The sequence below is a fragment of the Cavia porcellus genome, unplaced genomic scaffold, assembly GCF_034190915.1.
Source record: "Cavia porcellus strain 051 isolate PalLab524CR breed Dunkin Hartley unplaced genomic scaffold, mCavPor4.1 scaffold_5, whole genome shotgun sequence".
NCBI lineage: Eukaryota > Metazoa > Chordata > Mammalia > Rodentia > Caviidae > Cavia > Cavia porcellus.
The window spans coordinates 26,726,665-26,747,656 of record NW_026947488.1 but is presented as its reverse complement, the minus strand read 5'-3'; the positions used below and the strand labels follow the sequence as shown (position 1 = coordinate 26,747,656).

The 20,992-nt window shown below is 45.3% G+C and overlaps 2 protein-coding genes across 6 annotated transcripts in view; both read left to right on the top strand.

Moving 5' to 3' along the window:
• Positions 1-15,171, top strand: part of Itch (itchy E3 ubiquitin protein ligase) — a 143,132-nt gene extending 127,961 nt beyond the window's left edge. For all 3 annotated transcript variants that reach the window (XM_005002727.3, XM_013150247.2, XM_063248490.1), the window contains 2 exons: positions 4,633-4,704; positions 15,004-15,171. The gene's annotated coding sequence lies outside the window, so the exon portion shown is untranslated. The remainder of the gene's footprint in view (positions 1-4,632; positions 4,705-15,003) is intronic.
• Dynlrb1 (dynein light chain roadblock-type 1) overlaps positions 1-20,992 on the top strand; it is a 23,618-nt gene extending 2,626 nt beyond the window's left edge. The window contains exons 2-6 of one of the 3 annotated variants that reach the window (XM_023564191.2): positions 4,629-4,704; positions 15,004-15,171; positions 16,305-16,399; positions 19,791-19,902; positions 20,631-20,992. In XM_023564191.2, the coding sequence (XP_023419959.1) occupies positions 4,629-4,704; positions 15,004-15,171; positions 16,305-16,399; positions 19,791-19,902; positions 20,631-20,674 (495 nt within the window). In that variant the 3' untranslated portion in view covers positions 20,675-20,992. The remainder of the gene's footprint in view (positions 1-4,628; positions 4,705-15,003; positions 15,172-16,304; positions 16,400-19,790; positions 19,903-20,630) is intronic. The other 2 variants (XM_013150254.3, XM_003467717.5) reach the window with 2 other exon arrangements.

The following is a 20,992-nucleotide window of genomic DNA, read 5'->3' as shown; positions in this document are numbered from 1 at the left end:
GGGACCATATGTCTGAAAGCAACACATGACTCAAAGGAGATCCTGAGTACACAAATATAAACTCATGTGTCTTGCTTCTCATAAGTATGTACTTGCTTGTTAAACGGCCAGATCTCGATGGCTGCTTCTATTAGACTAAAGCCACCTAAACTTTAGCTCTTCGTTACATTGAAACATGTCCTCTCTCTTGTACTTAGAAGATTTTATGAAACATAGTTTCAGAAATGCTATTAATTAATTATTGGTAGTGGGGCTTGAACCCAGGGCATTTGCACTGAGCTAAGCCTCCTCCCCGTTTTGTTTTTTACTTTGAGACAAGATCTCCCTAAATTGTCCAAGCAGGTCTCCAGTTTGAGATCCTCCTGCCTCATCCAAAGTGCTGGCATTGCAGCCCCCTGCCACCCCACTCAGCTAGCTACTGTGTTGTCCTTAAGTACAGAGTCTGCCCTGGGCCTGGTACTGGCACTGTAAAGATTCTGGTTTTCTGCTTGCACGGTGCTGTGGGTCGGGAGATGGATGTGAAACAACTGTTACGCTTCTCTGTGATAAGTGCCATGAAGGCTAGGTGCCAAGGGTACCTGGAGAGAGGCTGATACTAAAGAAGGCTCCCACCAGAAGCCACAAACGGAAAAGCTGAATCTGAGAATTAAGTCAGGGAGCGAGAGAGAGGCTTGTATCCCTACCAAACAGGGAGCAGCCCATGTCAGGCACCGAGGCTAGAAGCTGGACTCCCTTAGGCTGTGTCCCCCCAATCCCTCCCACACGGCAGCCAGAGCCAGCCTTGAGCGGCATCTGATGTTGTCCCTCCTTACCTCACAGCTGGCTGGCAGGAAAGCACCTTGGGCTGGACAGTGTCCAGCGTGCTTGAAGAAGAGCAGAAGAGCCAGCATGGCTCAAGTGCAGCAAACAAAGGGAAGGTTGGTTGCTGTAGCCAGGAGCTGATCATGGCCTCAAACTCTTGGCGATCCTCAGGCTCCTCAGTGCTGAGATGACAGGCATGCAGCACCATGCCTGGCTTTTTCCTGATCATTCATTGAGTGAGCTAAATTGTCACTAAAGTTATACAAAGCCCATCTGTAATTCCCTATTCTGAAAATGGCTTTTCTCCCTATAATTTCATCCTCTAGCCCTCTTATGTTTATGTGAGTACAGTCACCAGGTGCTTTATTTTTGCATTTTGCTGTTTCCAATTAACATTATATCACTTGCCAGGCATGTGATATGATGCTGCATGCCTGTCATCTCAGCACTTATGAGGCTGAGGCCGGAGGATCACTAAGTTCGAGGCCAACCTGGGCCACATAGTGAGCTCAAGGGCAGCAACCTGAGCTACACAGCCAGACTCTGTCTTAAAAAACAAACAAACAAAAAAACCCCATTATATCACAGACCTTTTGTAGGGGCATCTGATAGTCCAGTCACTACTGTTAGTATGTGTATTGTATTTTTATAGTGGATAGCCCATAATTTACTTGGCTTTTCTCTAATTTGGTAGCATTTTAAATTCTTTCTGCTATTGCAGGTAGCACAGCAGCAAACATCTTGCTGCATTATTCTCGTTTTCGATTGTTTCCTTAAAATGAGCAATTTGAAATTATACTACAAAGCTACTAGGGTCAATGGAACAGAATACAAGATATAGAAATAACTGTAGGCACTCTCAGCTACCTTATCTTTGACAAACAGACTAAACACATTCACTAGAAGAAAGACAGCCTCTTTAATAGATGTTCCTGGGAAAACTGGCTTTCCATATGCCGAAGATTGAGCCGAGAGCTGTATCTCTCACTGTGCACTAAACTAAAATCGAAATACATCAAAGATCTAAATATTAAAACAATCTGCTGGAAGACAGAATAGGTAAAACTCTTAAAGACAAGTATAGGCAAAGACTTTATAAACAAAACTCCAGTTACACAGGAAATATTAGAATAATTGAGATCACATTAAATTAAAAGGCTTTTGCATAACAAAGGAAGCCACTAGCTGAGGAAGCCACTAGCACAGAATGGGGAAATTTTACCAGGAACTTCTCAAAAGATTAATATATATATAATATAAAAAGAACTTAAAAAAATTCAGGAGCCCTCCATATACATTTAAAGACCCAATCCAAAAATGGACATCGGAAGTGAACAGATACTTTTCAGATGAAGCAATACAAACAGCAAATACATGTATGAAAAACATCCCTGGTTAGTTGAGAAATGCAGATTAAAACAACACTGAGATTCTAACTCCCAAAAGAATGGCTATCATTAAGAAATTAATCAATAATAAATTCTGGTGGGACTGTGGGGGAAAAGGAAGCATCCATTGTTGGTGGGAGTGTAAATTGCTACAACCAGTGCGGAGATTGCTCAGAGAACTAAAACAAGAGTTTACTCTGAGCCAACTGTGCCCTTTCTAGGTTTCTTCCCAAAAGAGTTAAAAGTGTGATACCACAGTGATTATGCATTCCCGTGTTTATAGTGGCACAATATTTAACGGCTGAGTTTTGGAAACAGCCTATGTGCCTATCAACACATGAAGGGATAAAGAAAATGTATTTATACACAATGGAGTGCTTCTACCCTGCTAAAGGATAAAGTGGAGTCATTTGTAGGTAGGTGCATGCACCTCAAGACCATAATTTTAAGTGAAATAAGACACAAGTTTAAACATCACATTGTTTCTCTTGTGTGAGAAACTCTGAGGGTAAATGGGGAGCATAATGGAGGACAGATACTGGGAAGTAGGAAGAAATATTCAAATGGAAAGGGGAATAGGGAAGAGGGAGGGAAGAAAGGGAAAAGGGATTACCAAAAAAGGAAGGAAAAAAATGGAAAGAAAACTTCCATAAATGGAGAAGAGAAGTGTTGAAGGGGAGAGGAATGGGAGCACTGTGTATGGCAAATGTGTGCAAATCAAAAGTTGAGAAAAGCAGTTTCCAGTAGGGTGACCAGGTCAGATAGAATACTATACAGTATTGACCTTTATACTTACTCTTCCCCTCCACAGTAGGACCCAGCACATAGTAGGAGCTCAGTGAAAGTTCCTTGAATGACTAAGGACCTGACACATATGACCCCTCTAGCCTACTCATGTCCACAGAGCCAGCTCTGACCTTTTACTCAGACTGCGGGTTTTAGGGGCATCATGTGACTTGCCATTTTGTGGGAGCAATTTGTTTGCTCCTGCCTCCAGCATTTGAGAGTATTTTTACATCACTAGAGAGTGGGTGGTAGTGACTGGATTATCAGCCTTGTACTTTGCAGAAAAACAATAATTGATTGTGCTGTCTCCACCCAGTGTTCAGTCTCCCCTCCCCCACCCTCCAGGAGAGGGAAACCATTCACTTTTGGTGAATGGAACCTTTGTCTCCAAAAACTCCGCCTTTGAGGACCTTTTTACTGCACTCTGGACCAGTCTGGAAGAGGCCACCAGAACAAGCTTACTTTTTCAGCCCATTTTCCCGAGACAGGAAGAGTTAAGCCTGGTTAAGTAGCCTTACTGGGGGTTCAGCCCAGGGCGTTTACACTGAGCTGCATCCCCAGACATTTTTATTGTTTACTTTGAGTCAGGGTGTTGCTAACTCACAAAGTTGCCCAGGATGGGCTCAAACTTGCAGTCTTCTCCTCCCAGTGTGCTGGAGTTACAGGTGTGCACCACCATGCCTGACTTTAATCAGCGGTTTGATGGAAATCCTCCTTTGCAGATCTTTGTAGAGACTTGGTAGTTAGAATCACAGTGCCAGGTATGTGTCCCAGGCAGGCAAAGGTAAGGATTTGGGGGAATTGGATGCAGGCAAAACTCCATTGAGTTGGGAATCGATAAAGGCTTTCAAGAATTATTGAAGGTTCAGTTGTTTTAAACATTTTGTTGGATTTCAGCAAAAAAGGGGCCTGGTAGAGTAAAAAGACATGAGGACAGGGACATGGGGGCAACCTGATACAGAGTGGAGAGAAAAGTAAAGTAGCTGGGTGTAGGAATGTAGAAGGCTTTGATGGCACAGTGAAAACCCAGCCATCTGAGTTGCCCTCTGTTTACAGATTCTGTGTGCCAAAATATTCTACTCTGTTTCCCACCCTGGATAATCAGGACTAATAAGCCCCTGCTGGGACCCGTTTCCTGTGGCTGCATGCCATGTGTCACACCATCTCAGATACCAGGTTATTAAATCACACAGTGTCATTTTGCTTCCTTTGAAATGTTTTCAGTTGTATTGTTTGGGCCACAAATTACAAAATGTCTCCTTCCTGTTACAAACTAGTGCTTGGTTTTGTTTTTGTTTTTTCCCAACCATCAGAATTCTGCCTCTCAGATATACCAAATGTGAGTCATGGATGTATGTATACTCCAGAGAATGGTATTTGTATTTTTCTTCCAAATAACTTGGGGCTGCGGGAGTGAGATAACAGTGCCTGGTGAGCAGCCCTGAGTCGTGTCATACTCAAGTGGGAGCTCTTGCTCTAGGATCTAGTGGTGGCTCGAGGACCACTCTGCATGGGCTGGGGAGCTTTGAGACGGCATCCAGGCTCCGGTGTTTCTGGTCTGTAGAAGTTGAATGTGCAGCTCTTCTGCCTGGCTTGTGGGGAAGTTAATCCATTTACCTGGGCTCTCCTAACTTTGGGATTATTTTCTGGCAGGCAGAGGTGGAAGAGACACTGAAACGACTTCAGAGCCAGAAAGGAGTGCAAGGAATCATTGTGGTCAACACAGAAGGTACCGTGCCCAGGTCTCCAGAAACCGGCTTGAGCATCACATGGCACTGGCCTCTTACTGTGCCCCTGCATGTATCAGATCTAAATTTAAGCTTTTTTTCTTTTGCACACTTCCAGTGTTCTAACATTGTTATTAGAATTCTAATGCATTTTAAAAAGGGAAAATTCACGCAGTCCCACTGCCCCGACAGATCTGATTTTCCAGTATTCCATGCTTTTTCAGCCATGGGGTGCATTTCTGATGGCCATAGTTGTATGTTGTCATTCGTTTGTACATACATGTTTAGATGAGGTGTATTTTTAATTGCCTCATAGTTCACATAAGCAAAAATAATTTTAAGTGGCATTTCAGTCTTTATTAGCCCTTTATATTGTCTCTACTCTTGAACATAACCACTAAGTAGCTACTGTATATCCATCTGTGGTTGATGAGTTTTTGCTCCGTGATTCTCTAATTGACTTCTTTGGGGTTTTTTTTTGTTTGTTTGTTTGTTTGTTTTTTATTTAAAGAAAAGGAAACGGAAAAAAAAATACATGGAGATTAAAAAAAAAAGGGTAGAAATAATACTGAATTACAGACAAACAAAAGGTAAGAAATTGCTGGTTGATAAGTTACAAATTGTCATCTTCGAAATGGCTGTTCAGGTTATAGAATTAAAGTATTTAGAATGACATTAAAAAAAGTGACCCTACAAACCATTCTGCTCTATGATCGAACAAAAGCTCCGTAATATGATTATCAGTCCCACCTATTTGTTTTACATCTCAAAGAGGGTAAGGTTAACCATATCAAATCAGAACAGAACATTTAAAAAACAAAAATAAAAAACAATTTAAAGAAATACAGATTTCAAAGCAAGTCCACTGGAGATCTTCCTTATCTAACTGTCTCTAGCTTCTTACAAATAGTTGTCCCTAACTTCACCCACTTTATATACTTATTGCATATTATAGAACTAATCAAATCATTACAGGATGATGAAGTCTTTTTAGGTCCTCAAGTTCCAAATTAGGGAAGACAATAGCAACTACCATCGCATCTCTCATTCTCTCTGTGATAGCCGTCCCCATCTCTGCATATGCTGAAGTTGAGCTGAAGAAACCAGTCCAATGTCATTCTAATCAGCAAACAATAGATTGCTAGAATTTATATTATAATGCTACAAAATAAGCCTCGGGTTTTTCAGGTCTCTTCCTCAGAGTATTTGTTCCTATCCTCTCTGTATTATAGGGAAAACCAAGTCATAACAAGACAGCGAAACAATTTCCTAGAAAAACATGCAATGGATAAGACATATAAAACTATAATAGAAATGATCTTCCGTAGCTACTATGTTTTCTCTTGTTATTTTCAATAGATTTGTCCACAACACTGGCTTATTATAGTTAAACATACTATCACCTATTTTTATAAAAACTTATCTTTGACTGCATTGTAGTATTTGAGAGCTGTTACTGATTCATACCAGTATGGATATCCTTTACATCTTGTCATGCTCAGAGTAGTTTCCTCTACTTTTAGGGTTGATTCTAACACGCATACCGATTTCAAATAGGATCAGTCAAGGCCAACCAATAGTCTTATGATTCAGATACAATTAAGATCAGTCATAGTAAGACAATGTAAGTAATACAGGATTTCAGCCTAAGTCAATAGGAAAGTAAGGATAGTTACCATGGTATAACCTGCTATTTTTGGTTCTAGAGGTCTGTGTCCTCAAATCTGACATGAGTGGACAGACCAGAACAAATTTAATTCAATCTAAATATGGCACTAGGACTACTGTGTCTTTTAAATCGTTATACACCATTAGCAATGACCTCTGCTTTTTTTTTTTTTTAAATATAGTTTCAGAGCTGTCTCTACTAAAGACTAGCTTACCGTCTCTGCCTCATGTCTGCTACTCCACTTTTCTGCTATAATTTGTCCACCTTATTCCCTCATTCCATTGTCTGCCCCGTTCACTGAGGCCTCTCTGCCACTGTAGCTGTAATCCTGATATCTCTTCCTCTCTTTCTCTGTAATGTCCTTCAGCGCTCTCTGTAGGGTTGGATTGGTGGCCACGAACTCCCACAGTTCCTCCTTGTCTTGAAAGTATCTTATTTCTTCATTAATTTTTAGAGAGAGTTTTGACGGATATATGAACTTCGGTTGTATATTTTTTTCCTTCAGGACTTGGAATATTTCTCCCCACTCCCTTCTTGACTTAAGAGTTTGTGTTGATAAGTCTGCTGTTATTTTGATAGATTTCCCGTTATAGGTAACCTGCATCTTTTCTCTGGCTGCTTTTAATATTCTGTTTTTTTGGTGGATTTCTGGGATCTCGATTATTATATGCCTAGGCGTAGATCTGTTTTGGTTGTAGGTAGCTGGCGTTCTGTATGCTTCTTTTATCTGGATATCATTTCTTTTTGCTATACGTGGGAAATTTTGCTTTAATATATCTGTGAATATTTTTTGTATTTCATTTTTGGATGTTCCTGCTTCCTCACTCACATTCTTTATTCTTAGGTTATGTATCTTTTTATCATCTTCCAGTTTTAGAATTGCTTCTTTCTGGTTCCTTGTTATTTTTAAGAGGCTTTTTCTTTCACGTTCATAAGCCCTAAATCTCTCTTCAAGTTTCAGAAAGTTGTCTTTAGTTTCTGTCAAGGCATTTTGCCAATATTCAATGGAGTTTTTAGTTTCCTGATATTCTCTTTGGATCTGTTTCATGTATTCTAAGTTATGCTTAAATTCTTCTTCAGATGCTTCTCTTTCTTTTCTGATTTCCTCAGTTCTTCCATCTGTGTTCTCTTGGGCGGGGCTTGTCATTTCTTTAATTAATCTCTTTATATCTTGCCTCACTTGGATCAGGAGTACATCTTTAAATTCCTCTATGAGATCATGTAAGTACTTTTTAATTTCGGCTGATGCTGTGTCGAGTAGAGGATGGTTACTGTGTTTGTTCTCTTCAGTGTTTAGTTCTCTTGGGTTTATTTTCTCCTGTTGAACAGCTGGAGATTTTTTTTTATTTTTATCTCTTGTCATGTTTCTGGTTTCTTTCAGACTGTCCTGGAGTTCTCTGGCCCTCTCCGAATTGCTTAGGGCCTCTCAGAAGCGTGCTGGCTTGAGTTTTTGCTGTCCTCCCCAATTTGCTGTTATCTGGGGTAGGCTGGGATGCTGGGGCGGTACAGTCTAGTCTCTAGCCTCTGTGTCAGTTAGTTCATAAATTAGGCTGTACTTTCTGGTTGTCACTGAGTTGTGACTATTTTGTATCCGCTTATTGGGCCCCAAGCAGAGGCTTGGTTTAGCCCCAGTAGCTCCTGCCAGTTCTCTTTGAATCAGAAGCAGCTGAGTAATGGCACAGGATTCTGCCCAAGTCCCAGCCGTTCTCTTCCAAACCTCTCTGTGACAGGAGCACCAGAAAAGCAGATCTGCCCAAAACTAAGATGGCTCCCACTAAGTTCTCTGTGTGGAGCTGAAGCTAGCAAGTAATCAGGCTCTGCCAGGACTCAAGATGTCTTCCACCAGCCCTCCCTACAAGGGGACCTGGTGATGTCACCAAGCTGCGGTTTCTGCCATCACGCTAATATGTCTGCACCAGACTCTGTGTTATTGATTTCCCCGTGGTGGCGGGCCAGCTGTTCTCTGGCCAAACCCAGCAGCCGCGGGGTTCTCTGTACTCACCAGAGTCCGGTGCAAGTCCTTGTTCCGGGACCGCCGCACACCAAGCTGTCCACTTTTCCCGCACTCCCGGCACAGCGCTGACCGGTCAGATATCTGCACCGTTTAGATTTGAAATGCCAGAGCTTTGTGCATCCGCTCTGGTGCAGCGGTGCAGAACTGGCTGCTACTTGGAGTCTCGGTCCGGGTCTCCGTTTCCCGCAGTCCCCAAAAGCAACTCAGCTTTTCGTGCTGGGTCCACAAGTCTGTTTGTTGATTTAAGGGCGTGGGATTTGCAGCCTCCCGATATCGGCGTTGAAGGTCTCAGCACGACTTTAAATCCTCCAGCTGTGCTGTCTTGGTTAATAAGAATCGCTATCGATTTGTCTGGCCCTCTCCATGCTGTCTTTTTTTAGCTTCGAGTTTGAATTCTCTGGAGAGACTCTTCGCTCGATCCCCTAGCCCGCCGCCATTTTCAGAATCTCCAAAATATTGTTGAACTTCATTATTTCAGAGTGGAACTAGTCTCACAGGCTATAACCAGTGTGCAGCCCTGAAGAAATGTTAAAATGGAGAGAAAACTAAATCTTTTTCCTTTGTAGTAAGTTATGCTCTCTACTCTCAATCTCCTAAGGGGGAGAAAAGTTTTGTACTTTATTTTTCCTAGGTTAAAAATACATCAATTCTATATTTTTAGATAATTTTGTCTCTGCAAATGGCGGCCGCCGAGCGCGGCGCCGCGCGGCCAACAGCTAATTGACTTCTTTGTGCCTATAGTCTTTTTTTCCTTTCTTATGGAGGTTATTTGAACAAGAAAAATGCAAATAATAATTTTCCCAAACTGCACTAGAGGTAGTAAAAAAGTAACACATCACACATTTACTCCTTAAAGCAGCCCTGTTGTCTCCATTTGCAATAGAGAAAACTGCATCTAGAAATGTAATTGATCCACCTGCTGTTAGGTAACTAAGATTGCAATTAAGTCTTTCTGAGTGTGCTTTCTCCCACACCACACTGTGAAGAACCAGACCGCTGATCTTTGGCCCAGGTGCCAGGCTCCCCACAGTAGTAAGGACAAGGGCCCTGGAATCCATGCCATTTGAGTTCGAATCCTGCTTCTCCTCCGGACACTGCATGACCTTCAGCAAGTCACTTAAGCCTGTATCTGTGGATATTTATCATATATGTGTAATAGGTTGCAAAGATTAACAGTGTAATGCACGGAACAGGGTAGTCTCTGTCAGTTCTGAGCTCTGAGGCATTTGCTTATATAAACCAGGTTACAGGTCAGGTTCCCTGTTGGGTTGGGGGAGCAAACCTTAGGCTGCAGTGTTTCCTAAATTTATCCATGGATTACAGGCATTGGAGCTCTTGTTAAAACTTGTACAGAAAGGCCGGGGGTTTAGCTCACTGGCGTAGGTGCCTGCTTAGCAAACATGAGGTCATGAGTTCGATCCCCAGCACCAAAACAAAAACAAAAAACTTCTACAGATTTTAGGCCTCTCCACAGATGATCTGATTAATTAGAATTGAGATGAAACCTGAGAAATGTATGATTCCGAAGCACTCCAGGATATTGTTTGATAAGACAAATTTGGAACATTAGGCTTTAAGGGGGAAGTTTCTAATGATTCTAATGAGGCTGCAGTGATACCACAGATGTATCTGTCCAAGAGCTTCCCCTTAGAGAGCCCTGCTGGTACAGTGTTTTCAGAGCTGTGTTCCTCAGCCTGGGGTCCTGTGCTGCCCCCAGAAACGGGGGAGGCCTGGGCCCCTGCCTTCCACATCAGTCAGAGCAGCCCCACTCAGATCCATTAGCTTGTGCTTCTGTGTTGGTTTCAGTTGGGGAGGTTTGACCGATTGAAAAATTACCCTGTTCACATGTACGAAGGTAACCAGTGTGTGGGGTTGGGAGTGGACAGGCACACTCAGCACCACACCCAGGCTGACAGAGGGACCTCATCTGAGTCACCTGGACACCAAGTGTCTTTCCAGAGCAGGTGCTGGATTCAGGTCACTGAGAAACAAACCACAGTCAGTAGTGCCCCAGTGCTTGTGATCTGGCAATTCCACTCTGAAGAGTGTGTACCAAGAAAGTAGTCTTGAAGGGAAAAGCCTGGCAGATACCATAGTCATTACATTAATAATCATGTTACTATTATAGTAATGCTTATAATAGCAGACATGATTGAAAATAATAATACCCTTTTTCTGGCACTATTAAAAATATTTAATGTGGTGGGGTTGTTGTTTTGTTTAGTTTTTTGGGTGCTAGATATCCAACCCAAGGGCCCATGCAGTTAGGCAACTACTGTACCACTGAGCAATTAATTAATAGTTAATTCATTTAAACTTTAAAATAGCTTGTGAGGGTGGAGCTATCATACTTGCATTTCATAATGATGAAACTGAGCCTACAAAGAGGTGAAGCCATGCACCAGGTTACAGGTCAGGTTCTCTGTTGGATTGTATGTAACAGGTTCCCATATGTAAGATGACAGAGAAGGAGAGGCAGACCTGGAGGTCTAAGTCTATAGCCCATGCTTTGGGCCTCTGTCCAGGCATCCTGTCATGCCTGGAGCAGGGGAATTGCTGATAGACTGGCCGTCAGCCTTCAGGGAGGCCCCAGAGTTGTGAATACAGCTGTGCAGCTATGAGTGATCTTGCAGGTGTGTTGTGTCCACTTGAGGGGTTGGCTTAGGGCCACACCTCCTGGAACCAGCCTGCCTTCTCCAGCCTTAGTTTTGGAGTCTTCCTGAGGGCCCCATCTATATTCTTGAGACTTTATTCCATCTTCTTGGCTTAGCTCTTATTCTTAGTACTGCCTAGAATTCCTTCTCTTTCTACCAATCCAAATGTTACTGACCCATAAAACCCCAATACTTCTCTTTTAGGAAGGTAAATTTTGATGATTATTACTCTTGACAGCAACCAATTTTACCAACAAGAAAATAGAGGCCCAGAGACAGTGATATATCCCGAACAGGATCAAGCACATCCTCAGTGCCCACCAGAAGAGCTGTTCTCTTATATCCTCAGCTTTTAGAATGTTGGCACAGGATTGGTGCTTGATAAAAATACCTGATAGTCAGGTGTAGTGGCACACACTTACTACCCCAGGTACTCAGGAGGTGGAGGCAGAACTATTGCAAATTTAAAGCCAGTCTGAGCAACTGAGCAAGAAGACCCGCTCTAAAAAAATTGAAAAGCTTGGGGATACAGCTCAGTGGAAGAGTACTGGGTTCAATCCTCAGTACAAAAAAACTGTCTGTTAAATTTTTCTTTTCTTGGGCTGGGGATTTAGCTCAGCGGCATAAGCACCTGCCTTACAAGCAGGCAGTCATGAGTTCGATCCCTGGTACCGATAAAAAGGAAAAAGACAAAAAACAAACAAAAAAATTTTTTTCTTATTGGTACCAGGGATCGAATTCATGACCATGTGCTTGCAAAGGCAGGCGCTTATGCCGCTGAGCTAAATCCCCAGCCCCCCTGTCGGTTATATTTTAAAAATAATTTCTGTTGTTCCTTGAAAGAGCTGTGTGTGGCGGTGGTAAGAGGATCTGGCTGTACAACCAGGAGAGATTTCAGCAGCAACCCCCCCCCCCATGACTGTCTGTTTCTTCAGGCTATGCAGTCTCCATTTATCACGACAGAAGCTTGGATTAGCTGATCTTAATAATTCGGCCATCTCTGAGGTTGTTCCAGGCATCCTGTGAATCTGGGATGTATGTCCTGTTCTTGAGTGAAATTCTTCCTAATTCCAGTCTCTGCCTCCTTACCTCTGTTTTGTTTTTATGGTGAGCCAACAGATAGTTCCTTGTCTCCTTTACACATTGCTCACTTGTTGAAATGTGACCAACTTCTGCCAGTTTTTATCTGCACTAATGAAAGTGAACCCCTGTGACTGTCAGCAGAAAAAAAATGCTTGATGTGCCTAATGTTGTCTCACCAAGTTCCCTGGTGAGGCCAGTCAATCAAGAGTGGGTTCAAGCCAGGCACGCTCACTCATAGTCTGTAGTCCTGGCACTCTGGGAGGCTAAGGAGCAGCTTACCTTGGCGGGAGATGGAAGTAATGACAGCTCTCTAACAGTGTGATGCCATACTTGAGTAATTGCTGCAAAGGAAAATGATGTAGCTCTGGGACCAAAGATCTGCAGGATGGTAGCCGTGTGGTATACCAGAGGTGATTTGGAACTGGGAATGTAACTCAGTGGACAGTGCTCGCCTGGCACACGAGAGGCCTTGGTTTGACCCCCAAGACCACACGCACACAAAGCAAAGGGCACGGTCTGATCACCCAGACTTTTCTAAGCCTTGCGTGTGATAGGCTTCTTACTATCAAGGTCCAAAAGTGAATTACAAGGAGGTTCCTGGACAGGCACAGGAACCCCTCTGGGCTCTAGTCCTGCCCCTTAGCAAATGGGCTTTGTGTTAGCAGTGCCCTTGCAGGTTTAAGGAATAGTCATGCCCCTCAAGTTACTGGGAGTGGGATTGATTTTGTGGGTGATATTAATAAAACACTTAACATTTATTAACTGTGACCTCTTACTAAACATCCTTAAATGGATTCCTCACAGCAAGCTCTTTGAAGAAGAGGCAATGAAAAGGTAGATTAAGTCACTTGCCAAAGGCCACAGAACTCTAAAGGGGTAAAGCCAGGGAGCAAACTCAAGTCTTCAGAGTTCAGTCTCTGACGGGCCATAATCAGGAAGGCATAGCCATACAACAAGGCCTTACATGGCTCTCATGTACAGATTGTTACCAGCCAGGACCCAACAGCAGCCCTGGTTCCTACTCATCATGCCCCTTAAAAAGCAAGTGACCACTACCACCCATTCTTATGACCTGACTTGGCTTAAAGCAATTTCTCTGAACCAGGTATGGTGGCACATCCCTGTAATCCCAGCTTGAGAAAGCTGAGGCAGGAGAATTACAAGTTCAAGACCAGCAGCAAGTTCAACATAGCAGGATTTTATCTCAAAAAAAAAACCCTCCATGATTTAGCTCTTCCTTTGTCACTATAGCCTCCTTTTCTGCCTCTTTTATTTCTGTTGCCAAAAGAAGACCAGTTCATGCTAATTTCTTGCCACCTATTGGGAAGGCCTAACAGTGACTGCCTTTGGCTGGTCCTTGAGCCGTCATTTACGGGCCAGATGAGCTGAGTCCTGAGCATCTTGTCCCGAGTAGGGTCCTAAAGGTGAGTGTGGTTGTACCACACAGCCCCCAAAGGCAAGCCAAGCACTTGGTGGGAGACTAAAACAGCAGACTGCTCCAGAGTGTAATCACTGGTATGTGAGGAGTCACTTGTGGCACATTCTTCAGACTGTGTGTCAGTGAGGTCTGAGGTCTCTCGGATTGGAGCCTTCAACTGGTCATGGCCAGTTCACGGGCACCTGACCACCTAGCTCTGGCCTGACATGGCTCAGGTTGAGCTACATTTGTCACCTTGTTGACAGTAGACAACATCCAGTGAGTGAAGTTCTTTCAGTAACTCAGCCCTCAAAAGAGAAGATTCGATGTTCAATAATGGCCATTGACCGGCTAGTTCTACTAGTAAAATCCTAGCCCAAGTGCCCAGTAGCAAGGAAATGGTGAGCCTGTGTGTTCCTCACTTAGGCTTTTGGATTTTTGATAGTAGGTATGTAAGTGGATAGGCAGGCAGGTGATAGATAGATAGATAGATAGATAGATAGATAGATAGATAGATACATAGAGGGCTAAGCACACTCTACCACTCAGCTACATCTCTAGCCCCTTAGTGGGCTCTTTGAAGAGATAGTGATGCTGCTTACAAAGGACACTGTCATAAGTTAATGAGGGAGAGAGGCCTGTTTGCAGGCAGTGTGTTTATAACTGGTGACCTCCCTCAGGTGGGGATGGAGAGGGTTATGTTCTGGCACTAGCTGTCCTTTCTTCTTCCTCTTTTTCAGTCTTTACAAGTTGGTAAGAGGCATCTCCTGCCTCCAGTTCTAAGCGTTGTGAAGGAGCATCTCTCCTGCTGCTGCTGCAAGTCAGTCATGCAGTGTGGCCCTGGCAGTGGGGCCTGTAGGCAGTCCCTGTACCACTCCTTGGAGTCATACATGACCTGAGATCTCTGAGCCTCAATGCTGTGTGGCTGGGGAAAACAGATTTCCCACATCCCTAAAAGTAGGGCTGGGCATGGTCCCTGCATTCATGCCACATGTCAGAGCAGCCTGGGCTCTTCAGCAGCGCACTGAGGGGTGTGAGGCAAAGGCATATGATATGGGTGCTGCCTAGATGTTCTCTCCATGGACAGTGTCTCAGCCCATGGCCACCAGTCGTCTCCTATGGATGGCAGAGCTATCTGAAAGCTACTAGCCATCCATGGCACAGCAGGGATGCTGCTGCAAGTCAGTCATGCAGTGTGGCCCTGGCAGTGGGGCCTGTAGGCAGTCCCTCCACCACTCAGGGGTCCTCCTGCCCCACTGGCAAGTGACGATGGTGGTGCTCCCTGCAGAGCACGGTGTGGCACTGGTGTATTTAAGTGCTCATCACTGTGCCTGTCACACTGTAAATAGCAGCACTGATTGTTACTCACCAGTTCAGTACTCTGTAACTGCTGGCAGGGGGAGGGGGCTGGAGCTTGGCAGAAAGGGGCTCCAGCTTCCTGCTCAGTCTCTGTTCTCCCCTCAGGCATTCCCATCAAGAGTACCATGGACAACCCCACCACCACACAGTACGCCAACCTCATGCACAACTTCATCCTGAAGGCACGGAGCACCGTGCGTGAAATTGACCCCCAGAATGACCTCACTTTCCTCCGAATTCGCTCCAAGAAAAATGAAATAATGGTTGCACCAGGTAAGGGGCCTTCCACCACTCCACTCTACTCTGAGGCAGACCCTCCCAGCCTATCAGGAAGATCTCTGGAGACACTTTGGTCTCCAGAGGCCCAACGAGGGCCCGAGGAGTTAAAAGAATCCAGTTGCCTCACTGCCTAGCTGGTGTCCCCAGCAAACCTCCACAGCAACTGGAGACCTCAGGAGAATCACGCTCTTACGGGGAAGAAAACACACAAGTATAGCACAGATCTCCCTTTCCTTGAGATGGGGAAATTCAAAAGAGCATTGGGGATGTTGGGAAGAGTATGATCAGATCTGGCTTCCCAGAAGAAGAGAGCTTGGAGCTAATCTTGAGAGCCCCCAAAAGCATATGAAGTGGACAACAGGAAAGCTATGTTTGGAGAAAACAAATTCAGTGATTCTAAGCCAGAATGTAGCAGTCCTGTCTCCAGGGCCCTTGAAGCCAGCTTTTCCTCTGGCCCTGGAGCAGATTGCTGTTTCAGTTTCTCACAACGTGCTTGGCTAGCATTTGGCGAGGCTGTGTGGTGCAGCCACACTAGGGTCCGGCTTTAGGGTCCTGCTTAGATTGATGAGATGCTCATCTTGGGAGGAGATCACAGGAGGGACCCATCAAACTGTACAGGATATTGCTTGCGTTGTTGCGTCTCACACTCTTTTTATTTGGCTGAGCCATAGTGAAATGTGCATGAGTTGAGTTCACACTTGATTTGCTTAGGTCGCAGTACAGCTTGCCTAGGGCATCAGAAGCTGCATAGGAAGGTGTGGAACGTGAGACTTAAGACACAACTTAGAAAGAGCCTCAAATGCAGAGCTCAGCTGTGTGGCCTTGCTGCTGTGAGTGGAGCAGGATGCCACAGTGCAGTGGGGCAGCTGTGGCCCTGTGTGTATCTGTGCTTGGCAAGGATGGCTGTAGACTTTTGTGGGAGTCAGATGGGACTCGGCCTCTAGTGGCATTAGACTAGCACCGGTTCTGTTCCCAGTCCTGCTCCAGCCCAGTGTCACTGCCTGGGAAAGTGGGAAGGAAAAAACCAAAGAGCAGGTCACAGGGGCCCCCAGTCTTCTCAGGGGGCAGAGACACAGCCCCAGAAAAGAACATAAGCATACCCTGAGAGGTGTTTACTCTAAATGCAGGCCGTGAATATCCGTGTCTCTGCCTGAATCTTTGGGTGGCCAGAACTCTTCTGCCTTACAGCTTGGCTCTGGGCAAGTCATCACATTGCACCTCTGTAAGTCATCACGTCATCTACTGCGACAGGACTCCTTGTCTGGATGAGTGTGTCCCCTCAAACTGGGGCAAAAAGCCTTGGAGTCACACATGACCTGAGATCTCTGAGCCTCAATGCTGTGTGGCTGGGGAAAACAGATTTCCCACATCCCTAAAAGTAGGGCTGGGCATGGTCCCTGCATTCATGCCACATGTCAGAGCAGCCTGGGCTCCTCAGCAGCGCACTGAGGGGTGTGAGGCAAAGGCATATGATATCGGTGCTGCCTAGATGTTCTCTCCACGGACAGTGTCTCAGCCCACGGCCACTAGCCGTCTCCTATGGATGGCAGAGCTATCTGAAAGCTACTAGCCATCCATGGCACAGTAAGGCCCTGTGGGTGACCAGAGCCTCTGAGTATGGTTCCCAGGGAGGGGTTCAGGCCCAGAGCTCCCGGCCTTGTGAGCGGAGGCCAGGATGAGTGAGCAGACCCTCGCTGGACACCGTAGAGGCTGGGGGCGTGCACAAGGCCTCTCGCTCCTGCTGTGACTCATTGAGGTCACCTCAGACAGCATCTCCATACATTACCACACTGCTGCCTCGGCCCGCAGCCCTCACCCCAGGCCTTCCCACTTGCCCGCCTGCTGCCAGAACACCTGACCAACCATTTTCCTTTTTTTGCTTTGTGTTGCTTTTTTTGAGACAGCTCATTTTATATTTTTAAATTTTGAGACAGGGTAGGTTGCCCAGCTATAGTTTCAAGTTTTGATCCTTCTGCTTCAGCCTCTCAGGCTGTGGACACAAGTGTACCTGTCTTTTCCAGTAGACAGCTAAATTCCATGACTGCTGTGACTTGTAAGCATGTTAGTGTTTAGCAAGTAAATAAATGAAAGGTTTCCTGAACCTCCCTCCATTGCTGACAGCCCACCACTGTGGTCAGGGCTGGAGTCTGGCAGGAATGGGGCTGGGCATGTGGGTGGGACTTGGTACAGTGATGTGGCACCGTGACATATCCACTTGGTTTTAGCCTAGAACAAACAGTGGGTTTTGGTGCCAGAACTCCTGTGGGCAGAAGGTACTGATGAGTCTTAGGATATCGGGGCTGGCATAAAATGGCTCTTGCTGCCGTGTGCTGGAGCCAGAGCTTGTTAGACTATAGTTAGCAGCTCACATATGAACAGCCTGGAAGAGAACTTCCTTTTCACCTGCTTGGAGTGCTTGACCAAGGTAGGAGGCTACTTCTCTACCCAACAGTAGCAGCCAGTGGCTTCAGAAGTTTGGCTTTCCACTGTCCAAATGTGTGCCACATTTCACCCTGTATGGGCCCAGAACAGTCCACACAAAGAGGCAGACTCGGCCCAGCATATGATCCCAGCACTCAGGAGCCTGAGGTAGGAGGATCCTACTTGCAAGTGCAAGTTCAAGGCCAGCCTGGACTACGTAGTGAAAGAAACCCTGTCTCAAAATGAAGGGGGAAAAAAAAAAAAAAAAAAGACTTAGTTCTCAGTAATTAATCTAACTGATACAAAGCTGAGTTGACTCAGTACAGGCAAGCTTTAGCATGCTCCCGCCCAACAACACTTGATTTAGCCTTGTAGGATGTAAAACCTAATAGCTTGGAGTAAAGGACACTGCTGTGTTGCTTGTGGTCTTGTGTTTGTTTTTATGAATGGCATGGTTTGTTAGTTTTTCTTTTATTGGGGAGGGCGTTGGGATTTTTTGTTTCTGTTTTGGTTTTTTTGAGACAGGGTTTTGCATTGTAGTTCATGCTGGCCTTAGAATGGCAATCACTATTACCTTTTCTTTATAGCTTTTCAGGAATATTTTTAGCTTATGCCATTTTATAGGGTGTTTTTTGTTTTTTGAGACAGGTCTTGCTATACAGGTCAGGCTAACCTTCCTTGAACTCACAGTGTAACCCAGGCTGGCCTTAAACTTGTGGCAGACCCCCTTCCTCAGCCTCTTGAGTGCTGGGATTTGAGGTACACATCACCACACCCAGCAGTTATTTCTGTTTTTACCAGTGATTCTGTTTATGTGTGCAGGTTGCTTAACCATGAAACTATTGGTTTGTGTTGCTTAGTTACAGCAGACCACCATCATGGGAAGCACCAAGAGGTAGACTTGACCGGAATTGCAGCACTGCAGCATAGTTGAGGTCCTGCCATTTCTGTCATGCTCAGCAGAGGGCAGCAGACCAGAGGGCTTCAGATGAGGAGTAAAGCCCAGGTTCTGTGTACCAGCCTAGTCCATATATTTGCCTTGACGTGGGCAAGTCACTTAACTCTGAGCCTTAGTGTTCTCAGCACAATGAGAAAACACTGGTACCTGCCTAGAGTCATTCAGGGGTTCACTGACAAGCCATGGGAAAAGTGGTTGATCCAGGCCTGGGCACATAGAAATCTTGGTAAATGTTTACAGTTTGATTATTAAACCAGGCATAGTGGCTCACACCCCTAATCCAAACACTTGGGAGGCTGAAACAGAAGGATCACTGCGAGTGCAAGGCCAGTTTGGGCTAAAAGTGAATTCAGGGCTAGCCTGAACTAGTGTAGCAAGACCCTGTCTCAAAAAAAAAATAAGAAAAAAAAAACCAGTTTGCCAGAGTTGAAACCCCCTGTGTGTCCAGTTTCTCGTCTACAAACTGAGGGGTAGTCTGGCCTGCCTCTGAGGACCTGGACTTCCTGTGATTTCAGTGGACATTCTTCCTTCCTGGGCTGGGTCGCTGGCCTCAGTTCCCCTTTGACCTAGTGCCTCTGAAATGTTCTTGCCTAGAAGGCTCTGGAAAGCAAACAGCTAAGCTTGTGACAGAAACTGCCATTAACCCAAACCCAGTGAAGGTTGGAGTTCTATCTTTGACGCTTTGGCAGACCTTAAGCGAGTGGTTTTCCTGGTATCACCTGGGAGCTTGAGAGAAATGCAGCTCTCAGGCTACCCCAGACCCACTGAATAAGTGCTCTGGGAATGGGGCCCCCAGCCCTCAGATGATGGGATGCATTCAGGTTTGAGGAGAAACCTCTACACCTGGGTGTCCCTGCCCAGGAAGGAGAGGAGATTCCTCCCTGCCTAATGCTGCTGTCACTCAGAGGATTAGAAAACAGTAGCAATGGAAGGTTCCCCAGAGGAAAGTTCTTGCTGTCCCAGAACTTGTGAGAAAAATATTTTTCAGGATCAAGTACCTGAGAAAGACATTTGCCATGACAGTGCTAAGCACAGGGCCCGGGATTTAGCTAGCAGCATAAGCACCTGCCTGGCAAGCATGAGGTTGTGAGTTTGATCCCTGGTACCAAAAAAATAAAAATAGAGAACCCTAAGCACTGTCCTCAGGAAGAGAAGCAGATAGCAAGAAGAGCTGGCGGCATCTGTGTGTCACTGGGCTCAGAGGTACAGATGGCGTGACCCCAGATGTCTGCAGCTGTTGCAGCTTCAGTGCCCTGGGAAGATCTCCAGAGCTGCCGTCTTTCAGCTCAGAAGCCTTCAGTTGCATGCTGGTACTGTCACATTGTATACTACGTGGGATGCCCAAGGTGAAGTCTGCGAATAAACTTGAGGCTGGGGCGTAGTTCACGGGTAGTGTGCTTGCCTAATCCCTACAATGCCCTGTCTTCCAGCCCTAGCACCAAATCATTAAGCAAATTGCTAAGCATAGCAACTGAGGCAGGGGAATCCTTACAACGTTGAGGCCAGCCTGGGCTACACGATAAGATCCTATCTAAAAAAGTAAAAGTAGTAAATTGCCTTGACATAACATTTTGCCCCATCTCATCATGAATAAGACGACATCTGCTTGGAGGATCTAATTCATGAAATCTGTGCTGTTAGAAAACCCTTCCAGGAAGCAGATAACTTCCTGTGACCCTGCAGATTGTCTTCATGGGGTACAATGAAGAAAAAGGTCACCTGTCTTATAGAAAAGCTGACAAGGAAGACCAGTCAGCAGTGGCCTTAGCAGAGTGCCCTAGGTGTCTATCCTGGTTTTCATGTAATCTGGTCAGTTAATGAACAGTGGGTGGTGTCACAATGAGGCAAAGAAGAACAGATGCTTCAGGGTACCTGCTCCCCTGCAAAGAGTGCCGGGCAGGCAAGAACCCCAGGAAACCCAGTTTCTCATTTCTCAGGGGTGGGAAGTAGCCTGAGCATTGATGGTTTTTATGAAATCTTTCCTCTTTTCTTTCCATTTCATAGTTAAGGAACTGTTACATTTTCCTCCCATTTTACATTTAGTGACTTATATTTTCATTTTTCTCTTTTGCAGATAAAGACTATTTCCTGATCGTGATTCAGAATCCAACTGAGTAAGCCACTGTATTGGCTCCCTTTGTCATCCCTTAATTTAATGTCCCCCAAGAATAACAGCATTAATCATGTCACGTGACTGGCTCGGAAGCCCTGGCAAACCTCTCCACTGACCACAAGCAGCCTGGTAGCTACGCTGTCCCCGCCAGGGGTCCCACTGCCGTGCCAGGCCCCGGCTTCGGCAGGACGCCTGCCTTGCCTTCAGCTTGTAGGGCAGGAGCTGCTAAGAAGCCCACGCCCAGCTTCCTTCTCCCTTCAGTTCCCTTTGTCGCCCCTGGGAAAGGCTGTTTTTCTTTCAACTAAAAATAACCCAAGTGCTTA